Below are 20,986 nucleotides of genomic sequence, written 5' to 3'. Positions count from 1 at the left end.
ACAGAGCACCATTGTGGGAAAAAACAGGTTATGGGTCTCAGAATAAATAGCAATTTATGTAGTTTCTATTTTACTATCTCTGTAATCGTTTACTGACCTGCAGAATAAAGTGAAGATGTCATTTTTTTGTGTGGTTGGTTTTTTTTTTTTTAACTGCATGGTGTAGATGCAAAACCCAAAAAACAATGGTGCAATTGCATTTTTCTTCTGTTTCAGCCTGTTTAAAAAAATTTTACGTCATACATTAAATACAACTTGTCCCCCAAAAAGAAGCCCATATACGACTGTGAAATAAAAAAAATAAAGTGTGAAATTTGTAAGACAAGAATGGAAAAAATAAAAGTGAATAACCGAAAAATGTCAGACATTCAAGCGGTTAATCTGTATTATTTTTTTAAAGCACCTTTAGTATGGCTTTGTGCTAGAGCAGTATTTCTTCACTCAGAGAAGGCATACTTTTGTATAGTTTGAACTTTTGTATAGTTTGAACTTTTGTATAGTTTGAACTTTTGTATAGTTTGAACTTTTGTATAGTTTGAACTTTTTTTTTTTAAGCTGCATGCAAAGTATTGTGTCCTGCAGAATATTATGGGATTCTACAATGCTACATTCTAATTAACTTAAATGTGTATGATGATATTGCAGTGACGTTTATGTAATCTGTACCACACTTAGAATGGTATATTCTCATCGAAATAAATGATGTTTTTTTTCTTTTTGGGCAGATGTTTGTATCCAGGCTCACTGCATACTTTAGAAGGAAGTGTGTTTCAGTCACAGATGAACGTGTTCAGAAAATGAATGAAGTACTAAATTACATCAAATTCATTAAGATGTATGCTTGGGTAAAAGCCTTCTCTCAAAATGTGCAGAGTAAGTACTTGTGACAATGGATTTTCATTTAACTTAACGTTATCAAAACATACAAAACAAGCTGTCATTTACGGAGTCCTCTACAGAAACGTTTTTCATGTAGTTCTGTAAAATCATCTCAAAGCAGTTGCTTTCAGTTAACTGTAAAGTACCACACTTATTTCTTGTGCTCTTAAAGAAATAATTGAGGAATGTGCTCAGATATGCATGTAATCACCAGTAATGTATACTGCATTGTTACTTCCTCAGCACTTGGCCCATGCATTCTCAATGTGGGTGCTGCAGCTGCTTTTGTAAGCCCATGGGATGGTCAGCTTGCAAGCTTGTGTGGAATTTGAATCTGCAATATGTCTCTTTAATAAGGCCGGTTTCACATGGCCGAGAATCTCGCGTGAGTTTGATGCGTTGCGATACACACAAAGCACACGTGAATATGAACTCCATTCTTTTAAATGGAGTCCTATAGATGAGCGGAGAAAAAAAATCACTGCATGTCATATCTTGTCGCTTTCCTCGGAATGCATCGCCCATTGTTTTCAATTGAACAAAAAAAAAACAGCATGCAGTTGTGATGTGCAGTGTTTCCTATTGAAAACAATGGGAGACACTTAGCGATTCTCTAGGACACTTGAAAGCCGCGCCAAAGGATCACTACTTCACAAAAGTGATGGGAGGCTTTTTTTTGCCAGAAAAATGCCTAACATCTGTGTAAAAATACAGGTTGGCAAGCACTAGATGGGGCCGCCCGTGTGTAGGTACCCTAAGGAGGTGAATTCCACACACAAATCTGTGTTAAAATCCACACCAAATGGACTCCATAGCTAATTCCACCCGTGTGACTATAGCCTAAGGTTTAAACTGCAAAGATCCAGGTTATTGCAGTAGGAGCCCAGCTTTGTGCTGCAGCCATGAAAGAAAGCCAAACCATCCAGCATGACGATAGGGAGTTTTATTGAACAATGTTAAAATTCCCTAATGGCACGATGTAAACAAACACGACTGTCTGAAACGTGTTAGCAGTTCTGTCTTTTTATTATAAACTGTATATTGTTTCATCCAAAAGTACTAAAAGTAACACCACAATTAAATGTATGGAAAGTATCAGGCATTGTTTGCTAATGTATTATCTTTGAATCTTGGTAGAATGCTCACATGATACACATCTGCTTTGTTCTAGAAATACGTGAAAATGAACGTGGGATCCTTGAGAAAGCTGGGTACTTCCAGAGCATCACTGTGGGAGTTGCACCCATTGTCGTTGTCATTGCCAGTGTGGTCACCTTCTCGGTACATATGTTGCTTGGCTATGACCTCACCGCTGCCCAGGTAACGTACTGTCATGTATAGCTGACTTTTTAAAACTTACAACTGATGTTACCACTTTTCACCGTGATTCTGGAGAGGTCATTAGGGGTGTTTCCATATTATTGTTAAGGGGAAAAAAAGTGATTTGTTGATACTCTTAGGGCTCGTGTCAACGACCATGTTGTCACTGTGTATCACGCATGCATTGCACAGACATGTGATACGTTATAAATTGAGTCAATGGACACTGTATATCGATGCGCAAGAGAAATAAATCGTACCATGCTCGATTTCTCTGCGTAAGTATGCAGCGTAAGGCCTATACACTTGTATAGGCTGCGTATGAAACGCTGTTCATACACAGTACATGGCATGTGACTTCCACATAAAAAAAAAAAACCCCACGCACAATGCTTCTCTGAATTGCTAAGGCTTGCTCAATAGTGAAGTTTCATTTTTATTTCATTGCTTTTTTTTCATAGGCTTTCACAGTTGTTACAGTCTTCAATTCCATGACCTTCGCGCTAAAGGTGACTCCTTTCTCTGTGAAATCTCTGTCCGAGGCTTCTGTATCTATGGAGAGGTTTAAGGTAAGCTTTGGTCCACAGGTCTGAGCCCAATTTATTTTCGTGAGTTGTCTAGATGACTGTAAAAACTGAAGTTGTGGGGGTCCAAATGTTATAACTTAGGGTTTAATGTTAGTTTTTGGAAGTTTTAGTCATCCACTGTTATTGGCCACTTCTATTCATGCTGGAAATTCTTATTTTTCATCTAGTTAACAGTAATTGTTACTTTTATTTGCATATTTTCTGGCACCATAAAGTTGGAGCCATGCACCTAAAACTAATACAGTTGGACTTATCTGCAGATGTTTTTTTCTTTTAAACCACTCACTTTTTGTGCTTAACCAGTCTTTAGGTCTATATACGTAGAGTTATGTCATGCCAGTTAAAGTTACACTGGAACAGGCAGAGGGACCTATGGGCTGCTGAGAAGGTAATGTAGGCCCAAAAGAGCATGCCAGCTCTTAAAAGAAGCTAAAAAAAAATAAACACTAACAGACATTTGTTTCAGCTCTAGCAAATCCAGTCAGATTGGTCTTCTGGTCAAATCTCACAAGGCTGTAAGTGTTAAGTCTACTAGGTGTAGTCGCACAGGTCATGGCTGAAGGATTTTGGAGGCTTGAGAAGGAGGATAGCTGATTTTTTTTGAATAGGTTGTATTGGGATTGTTTAATCAAGATCTTTAATAGCTTTCCTTTTGTTGCATGTTTTATAGATTCAGGTGTTATTGCTTTATGGGTTTGTTTTACATGTTACGGGTTTACATTTTTATTGTAAAGTTGGCGGTTCCCCCATATAAATGGGTTGTTGGCAGTGCCCAGGCTATTTTGTCTGATTAGGTAGAATTGAAGAGTTATTCCAGAAATGCTCCCAGACACTTGGAATGTGAAGTTAGTTGACTCTAATAAGCTACCTTTTGTCCGCAGCAGCTTCCTTCCACTGTATAGCCTGATGTTTTTGCTTCCTGCGTGACCTAGACCTGACCTGCTGTCTCATCTTTGCACCTTTCTCACAACCTCCTATCAGAGTTTATTTCTAATGGAAGAGGTTCACATGGTAAAGAAAAAGCCATCCTCCCCAAACGTCGTCATTCAACTGCAAAACGCTACATTAGCATGGGATTCTACCCATGCCAGCACCCAGTGCTCTCCGAAGACAACCCCCAAACTGAAAAAAGACAAGGGGGCCAAAGGAAAGAAAGAGAAGGCTGATTTACAGAAAGAAGGACCACAGGCTGTTTTGGCAGAGCAGAAAGGACATCTACTGGTGGATAATGATGAGCAAGCCAGCCCTGATGAAGAAAACAAGGATATCCAGTTAACAAGTATGAGGCTACAGCGGGCTTTATACAACATTGATCTGGAGATTGAAAAGGTAGGTTACAAACAGTAAGCCTATTGTTAAAAAATAAAAATCCGATTCTGAAGAATATATTCACATTTATGGCAAGTTTTATTTGTGTTTTTAAAAACCATAGTTGTCTTTTGGATGGCTGTCTGCACGACTATCGTGTTTCCCTGAAAATAAAATGCTGTCTTTTATGTTCATTTTTGCGCCGAAAGTGGCACGAGGCCTTCTTTTTTGGGGGATGTCTTATTATACTTGCCTAGCAGGCATGGTCCAGGTCCCTTCTGCTGCTCTCTGGAGCTCCAACTGACGCGCTTCCTGCAGTCCTCAGCTGCCAACAGAAGATCGCTTCCTGGTTACTGGATTCATAAATCTTGCCTCCAGGAAGCAATGGCTCTGATTGGCTGAGGAGCACTCAAGAACTAATCAATGTAGCGCTCGATGAACCAATGCAATGGCTGTGATTGGTTCTTGAGCGCTGCTCAGCCAATCAACGCAGCACTGGATCAACCAATCACAGCCATCGCATTGTGGAGGCGGGATTTATGAATTGGCTGAGCTGCGGCATTGATTGGCCAATTCATAAATCAGTGGGAGGGATGTGGGCTGAGCCTGCTAGGTAATGTATTGCCTTTTTTATGTAATGCAGCTAGGGCTTATTTTTGGGGAAGGGCTTATCTTTCAAGCCTGCCAGAAAATCTGGGAACAGTTTATTTTCAGGGGAAACGAAGTAGTTCCTAATTTGTCATTATATTAGACTTTTACAGAAGGCCATTGATATCTGTACAGTAAATGTTGTTATAGTGCGTCGTTCTTAACAGCACCATGTCGAGTAGTGCAATAGTTAAAATATTCCTGTGTATTTCCCTGTATTTCTCACTTATGGATGTCAGTGATGACATTTTTTGGGTCAAACAGTGACATTGACTACCAGTTCATTTATCTACAGCCAAAATATTTTATGCAGACTTCATCTCTATACGGGGAATTTTACGTCAATCAAATGGCCTTCATGATATATGTGTAAACCGTCTTGTACCTAGAAGTAGAACAGCATAGAGGTCAGTTTTGGTTAAATAAAGATTCCCATAGCACTCGGTTGTCTGGATACTGTTACAAGGCAGACGTGAAGCCTTGGGGGTTGTAGAACTTTCCTGACCTGGTGATAACTGAAGTAGTTTTTCATTGCAATTCCCTTGTTTACATCATGATTGTGGAAATAAAGCGATAGCTCCCACAGATTAAGTCCTTGCCGGGCTGAGGGAGCAATGAAATAGCTTGTGAAATAGAGGGGTTTCTGTCGTTACTGTTAGACTTTAAGCATAAAGTGAGGAAGCTGTGAAATGAAGGCTTTATAAAAACGAGGGGTAAAGTCATCTGACCCTGGGCTCTCACCTGGAGACAGAGCTTCCAGAATCTCCTCAATAGAAAAAGGTTCAGCCAAAATTTCTGCAATCTCCGGAGAAACAGTAGGGAGCTTCATCTATATAGGCTTCTAGCTTATTCTGGTAAAGCTCTTCAGGTAGGTCCCAAAAATGGTTTTTGGTATTATATTCCTCCACTGGAAATAGCTGGCGGCTTTACGTTATAAGTAACAGGAGATCGGGGGTGTAACATTCTCACTAGAGACCTCCCGCATTTGTCCAAGTGTTCCTAAAAATGTTTGACCCTAAAAGAGGTGCTGCTGATCGATGATGGCTGCTAGTAGAGCACAGATTCTCGTTGAATCGCAGGAATTTGAATAATCGTTCCGTGTAAAAGCACCTTAAGAAAACCTCATAGATCTTGTGGGCAAAGTATATAAATTACAAGCTATGTCTTTGATGCTTTGTCATAAGCACCCAATCGATATTCACCAATGTGATACTATTTTTTTCATTGGCTGATGCTACAGGAAGAGGGTTATTTAAACATGCTGGAGACAATACACACCAGACTATCAGGGTGTTTATGCCATCAGACACTATACTAGCACTTTTGGATCTGATGCATTCGATGGTAGCTAATTTTGTCGACTGAATATGCGGTCTTTAGTTTTTAGCGCTTAATAGGGGTGATTGTAGGGACAGCCATCATTTAGCGGGGTCATCCTTATCAGGACGGCTACTCCGTTGGGCAGTAAAGCGATAGGGTGTAAGCAGAAATGGCTTGTATGTTTTTTGTTTTGTTTTTTTTTTGTCCAAGGATTTTTATTGGTCGTTTCAATAACGCAACATGCAAGTATATTTGTGGTTGCAGACATCTGTATTAAATTACAAAGGATAGACTATACATTCTTATACTGCAAATGGTCCGTGTATGCTTTGTTGCATAAGCTTATATGTAACCTGTAATGTTCGGATTGTTTAATTTAGTAACATTGTTAACATTTGAAATCAGAAATAACTTAACCAGTGTGGACCATATTCTTAATTATTGGGGTTTTGATGGATGGAGAAATAAGGGGAAGATATAACCTTTTTTTAAATTTACATTGTTTAAATTCTTTTACCTAGATTGAACCCTGAACTATATTTCATTATTTTCTGTGGTTTTTATTTTCTTTCTTTAAATTTCGATGTGCCTCATTCTTTGTTTACGTGGAGATAAGCCACTACCAGAGGTGTCTGGCAGCAGCTTACTCTCCATTAAGACACTTGCATGCTCACCCTAACAAAACAGTTACGAGGAGTATCAACCTGCCGAACAAGTGGTAGTTTGAAAGGGGTTTTCTGGCACTTAAAAGCTATGGACACCTTTTGGATGGCAAAATTCTTTTACCACCTAAATGCTAAATGCATGCATTTTGGACTGACAATCATCTTTGCAATAGCGTTTAATTAAACATTTTGCAACAGTTCATTTCTGCAGCTTCTACATATCTCTATATTCACACTATAGCAGGGGCGCAGCTCAAGGCTCATGGGCCCGGGTGCAAAAGTTTATCTTGGGGCCCCCAACTTCTCTCAACTCCTTAACGCAGAGTGTAACTTGAAGCTCCTGGGCCCCAATGCAAAACCTGTAACAGGGCCCCCGACTATAATGCTTTATTTATAGTACTGGGATCCCTATATGGAGAAGAGAGGGCTTATGGGCCCCCCAAGGCTCTTGGGTCCGGGTACAACTGCATCCCCTGTAGTTACGCCAGTGGACTATAGTTGAAGTTTCAATAGGAGATCAAGTGAAGCTGGACCGACCTTAGTTTTTATCATCCTCTACTTTCCTGCAGCTATCAGCTAAGCGGTTTTCAACAGATGAGTAACTGCTTGTTTACATTGATTGAGAAATCACTCACTCTTCTAGTCTCTTTGCTTCAGTGTGCTGCAACAAAGTGACTAGTAACTAATGAGCAATTTCTTGCTCAATACCCTGTATGTTCCCACTTTTGCATGGGAAAACAATCAGTCAAATTTGCTCATTTGATGTTAACTCTTTCCAATCCACTGTCTGACCTCTGAAGACATTATGATTTAAGGCCATACAGCTCCGATGTTGGAATTACGTCCGTTGGGGTTCTCTTACAGTATATTGCCAGCCTCTCTGCTGTCAGAGCCTATCCAAAGTGTCACCTCATGCAGTACTGGCTATAGCCAGCCGATCGCGCCATTGTATAATGGCAAAAAGAGTAAACCCCCTAGAAAAACCAGGATACAGATTGGATTGGAAAGGGTTAAATATTGGAAAGAAAAAATCTGTATTGCGCATGACTGACGGGGAGCCACCGCAGTCATATGCACTGCAGAAACCATAGGTATGCCGGGTTACCAACCAGCTTCACATCCCAGCCTTAGTTGATCTACTCATAGACTATCAAACCCAACCGCCATGAAGGAAGTACTGCGGAAAATACTTTTTTAAATGGTTGTATTTGCAAATCCGTTTGTTAATAGTTTGATGCATTCATTCATGGCTAGTGTCAGAACCTCATAGTTTTTCTTTTTTTTTCCCTTTAGGGCAAGCTGATAGGAATATGTGGTAGTGTGGGCAGTGGAAAAACATCCTTAATTTCTGCTATACTGGGACAGGTAAAGTACTGCATGAATGCTGAAAATGTGTTTATGAGACAAGTGGCAGCCAGACACCATTTTATTTTCCGGGGGAAATAAAGGGTGAGGGTGGTTAAAACCAACCTGTCGGTCCTCTTATACTTCCTAATGTGGACATCACAGGACTATCTGCTATCCCCATTCTTGTAGATTTTCTGGCAGATCTTTGCATGGGGTACATCAGATTTTTCTTTTGGTGACTTTGAGGTATTCCATCCTGAAGACTTGATAATCTACCCATTGGTTAATTGGTATACAATAAATGCTAGATCTGTGGTTTAAACTCTTTACACCCCCACCCTTCCCCAGTATCGTAAACATGAAGCAGTGACTTCTAGTAATTACTATGCTTGTACCTTTGTTTTGATACTTTTTATTAAAGGGAACTTGTCACCTGAAAAATGCTTTTGCAATCCACCCCCATAGCGTTGAGCAGTATTACACAAACGGTACATGCCTGCTTTTACCCCAAAGAAGCCTTTTTGCGTTTGCAGAAATCCTTACATTTGAAAAGTAGCGAGACTCGTATCAAATCATCTGCCTCGAGTCAGGCGGCGCCATGAGCCGTCCGAGTTGGCACGTTATCGCCATAACCCCACCTCACCCCCTACCCTGTATGTGAACATCAAATCTAGTAACGCTGAAATCTCGCAACGATGTCGTGCTCCTCTGGCCATGTCTTTGGCTAATACGCAGTGCGCCAATGAAGTCAAGGCTTATATGCCTTATTTCAGTGCGCGTGTGCCGGAAAGACACGACCAGACCAGTGTGGCGGTTTTCAGTCCTGACTTGCAGCCTGTGATCTCTTTTCATCTCTACATAAGGATGCTGAAAGGTTAGAGAACCACAGCTTCCTTCTAGTGGTGGGTGGAGGTTTCCATTGTGAGAAAAGACTGTTAACTTTAATATATGTCCTACTTTTCGTCTTTCTATTCCTGTACCTTTCCAAAATTACTTATTCAGTTGTGCATTGCTTGCAGATGACCCTTCTAGAAGGCAGCATTGCTGTCAATGGCAATTTTGCCTATGTAGCACAGCAGGCATGGATATTGAATGCCACGCTTAGAGATAACATTCTGTTTGGAAATGACTATGAAGAAGAAAGGTATTTTGTTTTGTTTTTTAAACTCTTGTTATTAAACATGTGAAAAAGTTTCAAAGGTAAATAGGTAAATTATAGCATTCTCTATGCAAAAGCTACAGGAAAATACCAATTACTTTGTTTTTTTTTCTGCTTAATCTTTCTCGTCTGTGTCCTTGGGGAACACAGCAAGACCTTGAATATAGCTGCTGCCACTAGAAGACAACACTAAGCACATAAGTTACCCCCTCCTACCAGCTATAGCCCTCTTGCTGTCCATAAGAGGCAGACCCTCCTGCTCTGCAGTCATTTCGGCCTTTTGTCCTCGGGGATGAGCTAACTTTCCTGATTGTCCCCAAGTGGGGAGAGCGAACAGTGCTGCACAAGACACTGTTATTCCCTCCTCAAATAAGACACAGGTGAAACTTAGCTGCGCTAACCACTCTGCTTCTCGCCAGCTATGGGGTCACTTGAAAGTCTTGCCTGCTCCCTCACTTCCAGCGATCTCTCACCATTAAGTGACAGTCGTGGAAGCTGTGACCCTGTTGAGTGAAGATGAGGTGAATAAACCGGATGAGGCAAGTATGGCGCCATCGCCCCTGGGGGGGGGGGGGGGGGGGGGGGCAGTACGGCCTTCTTCCTCTGGTGGTGCTCTGCTTTTGGCGGCACTGTCAAGGTTACTTCTCTGTCGGCCATGGGCCTCCTATGGCTGGGTTGGTTCTTCTGGTGGAGCCCCTGATTCTGGGCTTATGCAGGTCTTGTTTAAAGGACAGTCCTTCCTTTTGTTGCACTGGCAGGGGCACGACTTTTGATTACTGCACTTCTGTCAGCCCAACTTCCTCTTGATTTTGATGGGTCGTTGACTGCGTCTATGCCCACCCTCTGGCCTGGGATTTTTCCCTGGTGACTCTCCAAGAAGGGGCCCATGGAGGTATATATGTGTGTGAGCTCTTGGTATCTGGGTGCTGAGGTGCCAAAGCATCATTCAAAGGGGATGGTGCTCCAGAGACAGAGGGCGACCATTGGGTGAATGGGCTGGATTCTTGGGGATGTCTTTTTTTTTTTTTTTTTTTTTTCTCTCGGATGTCTCCATCTCTGTGCTTTTCCATGTTTGAAGTCATGGGAGGACCTCTAATTACAGTCAATTCATCTTGGATGGAGGTGGTGCCTGGGGATGGAACGTCCATGCCTATGGTCAGTGTGTCTGGCAGATTTTGACGTTCATGGAGTCCCCTCGATTGGATACGGAGGTTGCTGTCCCTCCCTCTGCTTGCCTTGGCACCAGTCTGCTTGTGATCCACTGTTTGGGCTAGCTGCGCTTCCATGTGCATAGTGGCTTCCATGTGCATAGTGAAAGCTGCAATACTATTACTGTGCAGTAATGGCATTACCTCAGAAGCTGTGGCTACGACATCACTTGCTGGTGCAAGTTTTCATAGAGCTGGCACCCCACACTAATGGCTAACATCGGAGATGACACTGATCCTGGCTGTTTAATCTTTTTGATTCTACAGTCAGAGGTGACTGTGATATCTAAGTAGCTTGTAGAGGGAGAAGGCTTCCTCTGTCAGCCCATCGCCTGCAATGTGATTGCAGAGTGCCTAACTGTGGCCTCCTGCCCCGCCGTATCTCTAATACACACCAATTATTGCCTTCCATTTGGGGATCAGAAAATTACATACTGCATTCAGTCCCCCTACTGGCACACACAAGTTGCGTAAAGAAAATAACTCCTCTTCTACATAGTTGCACTTTATTTTCTTGAAAAAATAAACTAAAATGGATAAATACATAGTTGGTTTTGCCTCCATCGTAACGGCTCGTACATTAACGCATTATTCCTCTTGTATGATGAGTATTATAAAAAATATATATATACTGATGTCAGTAAGCTTTTAAAAAAAAAAAAATTGTTAAATGTTATCTACATAAAACCAGAAAACTCCTTCAACCATAGCTAGTGGCTGTCATTTCTGACAACCGGGCTTTTAAATTTGTATATTGCAAGACACTGCATGTGCATTAGAATTGATTATGGTAAGGTGATAAAATCTTTAAATTAACATGACTTGTGAGACTCCCATGGAAGGCATGTCATATGAATTATGTCATTTGTTTTGATTTATGCTTAAATTTAATCTATATTACTAGTCATAAAGACAGCTGCAGAGATTGTATATTGCTAGACCAGATTCTGGTAGGGTTGCTTTGTAGGTGCCTGTAGTTACACTAGAAAGAAAACATAGGAAAAGAATGTTGGATCCACATTGAAGTCACAGAGTAAATATTTACTAAGTGTGGCTTTACTTGGAATAGTTATTTGAATAGTCTGTGAAAGGGTACAAAAAACTGCTGTTGGTGTGCTTTGACAGAGTGTTCATTTCTACACACCTCCTTGCAAAAATATTGACCACAATTAAATAAGTAAATATTTAAACCATAATGGCCCATTTAGACACAACGAGAATCGCTCAAAGCCGTTTTTTGAGCGATTCTCGTTGCGTCTGACATCGTGCAGTTTTTGTGCACAAGTCGTTATTTGCTCACTTCAAGCTTTTTGAATTGAGGGATCAGCTCTTATCAGTGCAGTAGGCTGCTATCACAGCTGGCTGTGCTGATAAGATTCTCAGTGCCTGTGTCCTGCTGAGAATTCACAGCGGGGCATGGGCTGTAACTATGCAGAACAATACAGCTGTTTGCTTATGCAAAACAGCTGTATTGTCCTATTATGGGCAGCGGCTGTGTCCTGCTCCGGCTGCATAACTGTATAGTAGCTACTTAGCAACTATGGAGTATGCAAAGATGATCTCTCAAAACTGTCTTTTGAGCGATCATCTGTCAGTGTAAATGGGGTCTAAGTAGGCGATGTTCACACAATGGAATCTTCTGCTTGTAAAACCATGGCAGAAATTTACAGCTATTCTGCAGTGGTTTTTGCCGCTGATTTGCATGTGGGTTTAGCACTGTCAATGGGCAAAATCTGTATGTGGAATTCCACCATGTTTCTGCACAGATCAGTCAAAAAAGTGTCAGAATGCCACACGCAGATATTGCCAATTAACAGTTTTTAATCCACGTGCGGAACCAACAAATGCAGATTCTGCCGTGTGAACATATACCTCTATACTGCAAAACTGTATTTTTGGATGTAGTTATAGAATTATTTGCATCTATAGTTGCCTTAATTTGTGTTCCTTTTACTAGGTACAACACTGTATTAAATGTTTGCTGTTTGAGACCAGATTTGGCAATACTGCCCAATAGTGACCTGACAGAGGTGCGTTTTGTGGGCTTTTACATTACTATTTTCATTGCAGATGTTATGTTTGACTGTTTGCCATGTGACACATGTTAAATCATTATTTGCTGCTTCTGTGTAACCACCATTAATGTCAGTACTGTTATAATAGGTATTGCAGCAGCCATGCTAATTTCAACCATTGGTCGCTTATACTGATCGGTGCAGGAGTTTTGTAGTAGTTGCATCTGTAAGGGGCGCTTCACTCAACAGAGCGGTTACTGGTGGCTGCCATCCCGACTGAGAATTGCTCACTTATCGGGGTTTTTAGCTCCCCTAAAAGCCAAGTGACTATCGGCCAAAGTAAACAGGCAGTCTATCTGTGATTGACTGCCTGTTTACTCTAATTGGAGGCAGACAGCTGGAGGAGATCTTTGGCGCGCTCTGCCTCCATTGACTGTTGTTCCCATATAAAGTCATAAAGATGAGTATGATGCGATTCATTAGTATTCATACATTCCCTTCTCCTTCCTCCTCCCCTCCCCCGCTGCTGATTGACAAGTATCTTATACACAGTAACTCACAGACCTGTCAACTGATGGCAAGGGGAGCAGTGAATATATAAATATTAACGAATGTCATCAGACTTCACTAACTTACAAATGTCCGTATTATTAAACTCCTGCACTGATTGGTATAAGTACCAAAGCACTTAAATCATTGTGTCGGCTACTATACTGTGCTGCCCTGCTGCAGAGGACCAGTGTATACCTTAACTTTTATCACAGACTGTAATCCTAGTTTAATTTATTAATAAAACTTAACTTTTAATTCAGTAATATATTCGAAAATCCTAGACGGACACATAGGCTTTCATAAAAGAACTTTGTATGCAGATGATGCGATTCGTTATCCTCTGTATATCTCATAGAACACTTCTTTCAGGTTTTTATTCAAGACGGTCTGCTATAATGTGTTTTGCAGACTATTTTAAATCTCATACACGTGAGCGCATCAACCGGTATTTATGCGATCACTTGTGTTAGTTTGTCCGATATACAGGGATATAGTACCAAAAAACATGATCCTTTGGAAGAATATTGGATTTTACCACTAAGAGATAAATAATCTCTTTTTCGGTTCTGTTCTCTCTATATAGTGCTCGTTCTCTCTATATGGTGCTCAACGCGTTTCCTCGCTTACGCGATTCTTCAGGAGCATTGTCACCGAGCGTTTAGAACCAGATGACACGGCCAGGATCAGCAACTCTATACTTATATGTACTTTAATTCCATAGGTTTTTAATCACCGATGGAATTAATTGTTCAGAGTGTGAAAAATTGACAATCTTAAAAATAGCTACCGTCTGCACACTCGTTAATAACTGGTGAGTTAACAACGCTCAGTAACCAAAGGGTCATCTACAATGATCCCCTAAATTGGTTACAGCTATGCTGCATGTACAATGGTGTCTATTTCTAGACAAACCGATGTGCTGCCAGAAAATAAATCTGAGGCTCTTTTTGCAAACTGGCAACAATCCGTCAGAATGCTAGGCGATTTTCTAGCCTAATTCACTAGATCTTGCCCCTAGATTTCTAGGGTTGCAAATCTACCTGATCTGTCAGGGTATCGGTATATAACCTTAGTACCAGCGTCTGAGCATAGAAAGGGACTTATCACCAGTAGTCCGGCTTTGCAGAGAGGTCAGCAACGCATTAAAATAACAAACAGAGAGGATCTGGCAGCAGCTCCAGCCTTGGTGGTAGAAAGCTCCAGCCTTGGTTCTAAACGCTCGGTGACAATGCTCCTGAAGAATCGCGTAAGCGAGGAAAAGCGTTGAGCACCATATAGAGAGAACGAGCACTATATAGAGAGAACAGAACCGAAAAAGAGATTATTTATCTTAGTGGTAAAATCCAATATTCTTCCAAAGGATCATGTTTTTTGGTACTATATCCCTGTATATCGACAAACTACCGTGTTTCCCCGAAAGTAAGACAGTGTCTTACTTTCTTTTTTATCCCCAAAAGCCCCACTATGTGTTACTTTCGGGGTATGTCTTATATTGGAAAATGGAGCATGAAAAAATCTGGACCATGCTCCATTTTCATGCGGGTCTCCCGCGGGGACGGCTCCCGCGGGCTTCTATTGAAGCCTATGGAAGCCGTCCGGATCCGCGGGACACAAAAATCAGATTGTACTCACACGCTCCGGTTCTTCTCTTCGCCGCGGCGCCATCTTTTCTCAGTCGCGGCTGGCTCATTTTGCTTCGGCCCGGCGCATGCGCGGGGCACGTCACCGACGTCATCATGCACATCCGCCGAGCCGAAGAAAGAAGATCCGGCCGCGATGAGAGAAGATGACGCCGCAGCGAAGGAAGTATCCGGAGCGTGTGAGAGGTAAGTTAATTCTGATTTATTCCTATTTTCAGCGCTCATGTCCGCGGGGCAGGAGGGACCCGCTGCAGATTCTCCATGGAGAATCTGCAGCGGATCTGATTTTCCCCGTGGACATGAGGCCAAAGGCGGCAGACGCGGTGACGTATGGAGGGGGGGCGGCGCGGAAGTGGGCAGGAGGCGGCGCGCAGCTAGATGAGAGGGAGGTGGCAATACCCCCCGTGTTTCCCCGAAAGTAAGACAAATGTCTTACTTTCGGGGTACGGCTTACATTGGCCGACCCCCCTGAAACCCCCGATACGTCTTACAATCGGGGGTGTCTTACTATCGGGGAAACACGGTAACACAAGTGATCGCATAAATACCGGTTGATGCGCTCACGTGTATGAGATTTAAAATAGTCTGCAAAACACATTATAGCAGACCGTCTTGAATAAAAACCTGAATGAAGTGTTCTATGAGATATACAGAGGATAACGAATCGCATCATCTGCATACAAAGTTCTTTTATGAAAGCCTATGTGTCCGTCTAGGATTTTAGAATATATTACTGAATTAAAAGTTAAGTTTTATTAATAAATTAAACTAGGATTACAGTCTGTGATAAAAAAATATACTGTGCTGCCCACAGCAAGGGCCTGTTAATATGGCGAAAAATTGGACATGGAATCCACGCCAATGCCCCTTCGGTTGATTTTAACAGGAATCCACACCAGTCTATATAGTGTACATTTTTCCACGCATGGATTTGCCCAATTAAAAAAGGCAAAATCCGGGTGTAGATCCTCTGCCATACAATTACATGGCTGTGGAAGAAATCTACGGCTCAGCTTTAGACTTATGCCACAGTTTTTAGAGGTGGAGCCTGCTCCGTAAAATCTGCATCTGATTCCGCCTTGTAAACATACCCTTAAGGACCTGACAGGTTTTCCTTTCAAGTGGAGGGTGCAGGATTAAGTTTTGTTTTATTTATTTATGTCCTGGTCCTGTGTGTAGTGAAGAGGGTAAGGCTCATGTCACACCTGCGTTTTTTCTGAGTAATAATAATTTCTTAGCTTCTTGTGTGTTTTAGTTATGTTTGTCCAAAACAATTTCTCTTTTCCATAACAATCCAGTATTGTGTTTAACACTCAAGGCCAAAGGAATAAAGAAATTGTTTTGGATAAACGGAACTAAAAACACACAATAATCTCAAGACTCAAGTCTTAAAAATGAAAAAAATATTTCAGATCACCTTGCATTGCCAGCGGAGGATGCAGAAGACAAGTGGGGTGTCCCCGCTTGTCTTCTGCATCCAGATGTTTTCTGCACGCAGCACCCGACTGTTATACAGCCAAGCGCTCCGTGTCTGGTATGGAGAACACAGCTGGACCGCTCTGTTCTTCATAGCCAGCCTGTGATCAGGGAGCGGGATGCAGCTGAAACAATAGTATCAGCTGTATCCTGCTGTGAATCCCTGATAAGGCTCATCATTGTCTTTCAGCACGCTGAAAGACAATGATGAGTGACGGCTTAACGAAAACTGCACGATGTCAGTGCAGTTACACACAACGATTATCGCTCAAAAGACGGCTTTTGAGCAAATTGTGAGCGATAATCGTTTCTAAATAGGCCTTAAGAGAGAAGCAAACTATAAGTTTTCTGTATGCTTTACTTTTTCTTGTGATATGAGCAAAAGTCGCAAGTGAAATCAGAAAAAAAAATGACAGCCTTTTACTGTTTTTTCCCTTGTGTTCCGAAGGCGTGATATGAATTTTTACATTTTTTGACATTACAATAAGCTTTTGATGCAAAATTGCGTGAAGGTTTCCGTGATTCTAAAGTGAGAAAGGGGCATTTTCACAATGTCAGTTGTCGACTTTCAGAAAAAAATATGGCTTTGTGGAGTATAATTTGGTGATTTTTTTTATTTTTATTTTTTTTTTAAATCTGATCATTTTGATTGTATACGTTTGTCAAAAGTGTCATGGCAGAGAAGAAGTTAAACAATGTAGCCTGCCCATTTAGTCTTCTACAGTTATCATTAAAACAACTATTTATTTTCCTTGTAGATTGGAGAGCGTGGAGCTAACTTGAGTGGTGGCCAGAGGCAAAGAATCAGTTTGGCCAGGGCCTTATACAGTGATCGCACCATTTACATTCTGGATGATCCCCTTAGTGCCTTAGATGCCCATGTGGGCAACCACATCTTCAACAGTGCCATCAAAAAGCACCTGAAATCTAGAACTATTTTGTTTATCACCCACCAACTTCAGGTAATGGTCACGGCCAAGGGAGGTGATAAGAATGGTGCCAGGGTGATATAGTCTGAACACACAGTCAAATTTGACACGCCTTCTGTGCCCTCTTTAACACTTTCTACCTCCAGTACCTTGTGGACTGTGATGACGTCATTTACATGAAGGAAGGATGCATCACAGAAAGAGGAACGCATGAGGATCTAGTCAAGCTTAATGGAGAATACGCTACGATTTTTAACAGCTTTCAACTAGGAGATGCACCTCATATTGAGGTACGTTTTTAGGACTTTAAAACTTTTTTTTGCATTATTCTTGTACTATAAGCCACAAAACTTTCATTAGTTAGGTTGATGGACTTGAAACCGGCGCTTGTGCTTTGATGTGAACCACTGAAAGTTTTTTTTTTTTTTTTTTTTTTAAATATGCCTTCATCTATATTCTTTAGTACCCATCAATGCCCTTTTAGTACTTAGTTTTTCCACGAATTACATTTATCACTTCTCCATAGGAGAAGTGATAAATTGGAGAAGCTCTAACCACTGGAACCCTCACTGATCACTAGATGTATGGAGTGAGTTCGGGGGGATAAGCATGTGCATGGCACACCCTTTTGAAGTCTGTGTGGAAGCTGATAGATCCTATTCTTGAGAAAACCTTTATAATAAATGTTCAACTTGGTCTACATTCTCCTTCCTAAACCATATGAGATGTCTTGAATATCTCCAGTTATCTTGGATAGTATTGTGTATGCAGATCAGCAATATATGGGGTCTAATATGCTATAAAATGATGGCATTGGTGTGTATTATTGGGTAGCCTATTACTTGTATAGTACCGCCAGCATTGCCCCTTTACCTAATTCTGCTACATAGTGAAATACTGTCAAGTTCGCAATGTAAATTTGCTGTCCGTCTGCAAAATTGAAAGTATCTGTCACCACTTATTTTCATCCAAATCAGAGTAATGTTTCTGAATCTGTGTACAGGAGACTATTTCCCCGATATTCTTAATTTACCTCTTAGCAACACTAAATGGCCTCAAAAATAGTTACTGACTAGGAGTTTAGGTGCTGCAAGTTTGTGGAGGTATTTACTGGAGGAATCCGCTGTTTGTTTTTAACTTTAACTCTTTATTAAAGATATGCACTTTGGATACATTGATCAAAATGGTTTACCTGAAGGCAGTATAGTGTGCAAGTATAATAAGTACCATGACAAATATTCTGATAACTTCACCTTTCCCTCCCACCCCCCTGCCTAGAAGAGGGTCACAGGTACAAAAAAGTGGGGGAGAGACCTAAACCTAATCATTGAGAAAAGGGGGCTGACCAATAAGGTGTTGAATTGTACATCCTGCAACATCACACATGGGGCAACACCCCTCATCACCGCCAAAGATGTCACCCTGGCCTTATTAAATTACCTCAGACCAGAAGACTTGGATCTCATGACAATGCTACATTAAATGTCTAAAGTCTGCATTTGGTGTCTTGCCCTTATGACTTTGAGAAGTAGGATCCTTACCCATCTTGTATAAGCTAGTGGTAGTAATGTAGCATTGGTGTATTTTATATATAGTTTATGAAGTTTGTTTGTGGCAGGGAAGACTGATGTGAGATTCCATAGCGTCACTCCAATCTTCAGTAGTAAGTGAAGGAATGACATTCCTCTAATTGTCCTCCCATGCCTAGGCATAAACAAGTGAACCTGGATAAGGTGAGTGTATATATAATGGGTAGATAAATCCTCTAGGCCCTTGTGTACTCAATATCCCATCAAGGGATAAGATGAGATAGGGGAATATGGCTCTGGAAATTGAGTACACACAGCATGTCTTAATTGATGAAATCTAAAAACCAGACTGGGTTAGATGTGCCCTAATGGTAACACCGTAACTAATCCAGAACTGCAAATCGGGTTAAAGGGAACTTTTCGTCTCGATCTTGCTGTTCAAACTGCAGGTAGTATGGTATGGAGCAAGAGGAGCTGAGCAGACTGATATATAGTTTTATGGGGAAAGATTCAGTATAACTTGTACAATTGTTTTTTATTCCTCTCCATCTCCGCTCATTCTGGGTTTACAGGTCCAGTGGGAGGTCCTATGACTGACTGACAACAATCTGTGTATGACTGTACATGCCGCGAAGGCTGTACAAATTATACTGAATTTTTACCCAAAGATCCTTGTATTACTCCACAGTGGAGTTTCGGCAGGGAGTTCTCTTTAACCTGTTGCTTGCCTGTGCAGTTACACCTGAGCCATCAGTCTGTGAATAGGTAGAAACTGTCTAGAGTACAAACTAGGGTTTTCTAGTACTGCCCAGAATGTAACATCAGAGAGGCAGTACATTAAATGATCAACATTTGGCAATCCAGTACCTTATGTACCCTCAGTTGACCTGCTATGTAATATTATTTGAAATCGTGTAATCGTGCCTGCCATACGCTAAGGGTGATGTAACGTTTCTATACATAATTTAGCTTGTGATTTTCCCCACATGAAATCAAGGAGATAACTGAAGTAAAAAAAAAAATCTGTGATGCCATTGAATCTATATGTTCCAGATTATGTAAAAAAAAAGGGGAGTACAGTAATTTTAACACAATTGATTCTGACCGCAAAGGATAAAGATAAAAATTCCGTTGCTTGTGTGATTTACAATAATGTTTGATGTAAAGAGTGAACTATTAAAGGGATTTTCTGTACAGGGCTGGGTCTCGGCTTATGTGGGCTCTTGGGCGATAGTCTCAATGGGCCATTGTTGTGTTTTGGTTTGTTTTTAATCGTTTACCATAAGCTTTAAAACACGGTGTTCACTCTATATATTGTATTTGTCTATCACAGAAATGATGCTTTGTTATATTTGATATAATAAAGCATTGTCAACCCATTGTATGCCATAAAAGTTTTTACCACGTAAATCTACGGCTTAAATTATGACCTGAACAATGATAAAGCTACGCTGAGTGTTCTACTTTCACAAGCTAGAATGCTGTGAATCTTACATGTGATCACCATACTGATGTGACACAGAGACAGAATACACAATGACACTGAGTGACTCCCGGGTGACATCCTCTGGACTCCTTCCTTTTATTCTGCATCAAGTCTAGATGTTCATGGCTGCTTCTAGCTATGTTTTACCTTGGCAGAGTTTTCTGCCCATTTATCTTTATCTCCTCTGAAAATATAAGTGCCACATACTGCGTCTCCTGAATATCACTACTCCCTGTGCCCCCAGAAATAATCTACGCTATTAACTTGAAATGAAGAATACGTACTGTGTTCCTTGAAATGATTTATAGTATACTGTACCCCGCAGAAATGATTTCTAGTATAGGCTGTGCTCCCTGAAATGAATTATTGTATAGGCTGTGCTTCCTGAAATGAATTATTGTATAGGCTGTGCTCCCTGAAATGAATTATTGTATAGGCTTTGGCCCCTAAAAGGAATTATTGTATAGGCTGTGGCACCTGAAACGAAGTATAGTATAGGCTTTGGCCCCTGAAATGAATTATTGTATAGGCTGTGGCCCCTGAAATGTATTCTAGCATAGGCTGGGGCCCCTGAAATGTATTCTAGCATAGACTGCGCATAGATGGCATGGAAGCAGCAGGGGATTGGGTAAGGCGAATTATATGGCAATTTTTTTTTTTAATGCTTTGCCACCACAGTGACCAGCATTAAAACCTAAGAAGACAACCTGCAAACCGAGATTATTTTTTATTTTAATACAGCAATGAAAGAAAACTGGTTACAAAGGAGTAACCTTTACAATGTAATACAAAATAACATTGCAATATTCTCACCTTACTGATTTTGCTCCATTCCCAGTCCTTACAGCTTCCAGGTCTATCAAATGTAAGGTCATAGGACGCAGTCAAATAGTGCCTGTTAGGGTGCCTTTAGTAGAG

At 41.0% G+C, this 20,986-nt stretch overlaps 1 protein-coding gene across 1 annotated transcript in view; it reads left to right on the top strand.

The window, feature by feature from the left end:
- The window catches only part of ABCC5 (ATP binding cassette subfamily C member 5), a 79,210-nt gene that overhangs the window by 37,729 nt on the left and 20,495 nt on the right, over positions 1 to 20,986 (top strand). Inside the window, exons 8-16 of the mRNA XM_066603031.1 lie at positions 726 to 873; positions 2,051 to 2,199; positions 2,661 to 2,768; positions 3,768 to 4,115; positions 8,021 to 8,092; positions 9,094 to 9,218; positions 12,399 to 12,471; positions 16,883 to 17,086; positions 17,200 to 17,343. Of these exons, the coding sequence (XP_066459128.1) occupies positions 726 to 873; positions 2,051 to 2,199; positions 2,661 to 2,768; positions 3,768 to 4,115; positions 8,021 to 8,092; positions 9,094 to 9,218; positions 12,399 to 12,471; positions 16,883 to 17,086; positions 17,200 to 17,343 (1,371 nt within the window). The remainder of the gene's footprint in view (positions 1 to 725; positions 874 to 2,050; positions 2,200 to 2,660; positions 2,769 to 3,767; positions 4,116 to 8,020; positions 8,093 to 9,093; positions 9,219 to 12,398; positions 12,472 to 16,882; positions 17,087 to 17,199; positions 17,344 to 20,986) is intronic.

The sequence above is a fragment of the Eleutherodactylus coqui genome, chromosome 1 (genome assembly GCF_035609145.1).
Source record: "Eleutherodactylus coqui strain aEleCoq1 chromosome 1, aEleCoq1.hap1, whole genome shotgun sequence".
NCBI classification, from domain to species: domain Eukaryota; kingdom Metazoa; phylum Chordata; class Amphibia; order Anura; family Eleutherodactylidae; genus Eleutherodactylus; species Eleutherodactylus coqui.
Note: the sequence above shows the minus strand (reverse complement) of the source record. Positions and strands in the feature narration are given on the sequence as shown.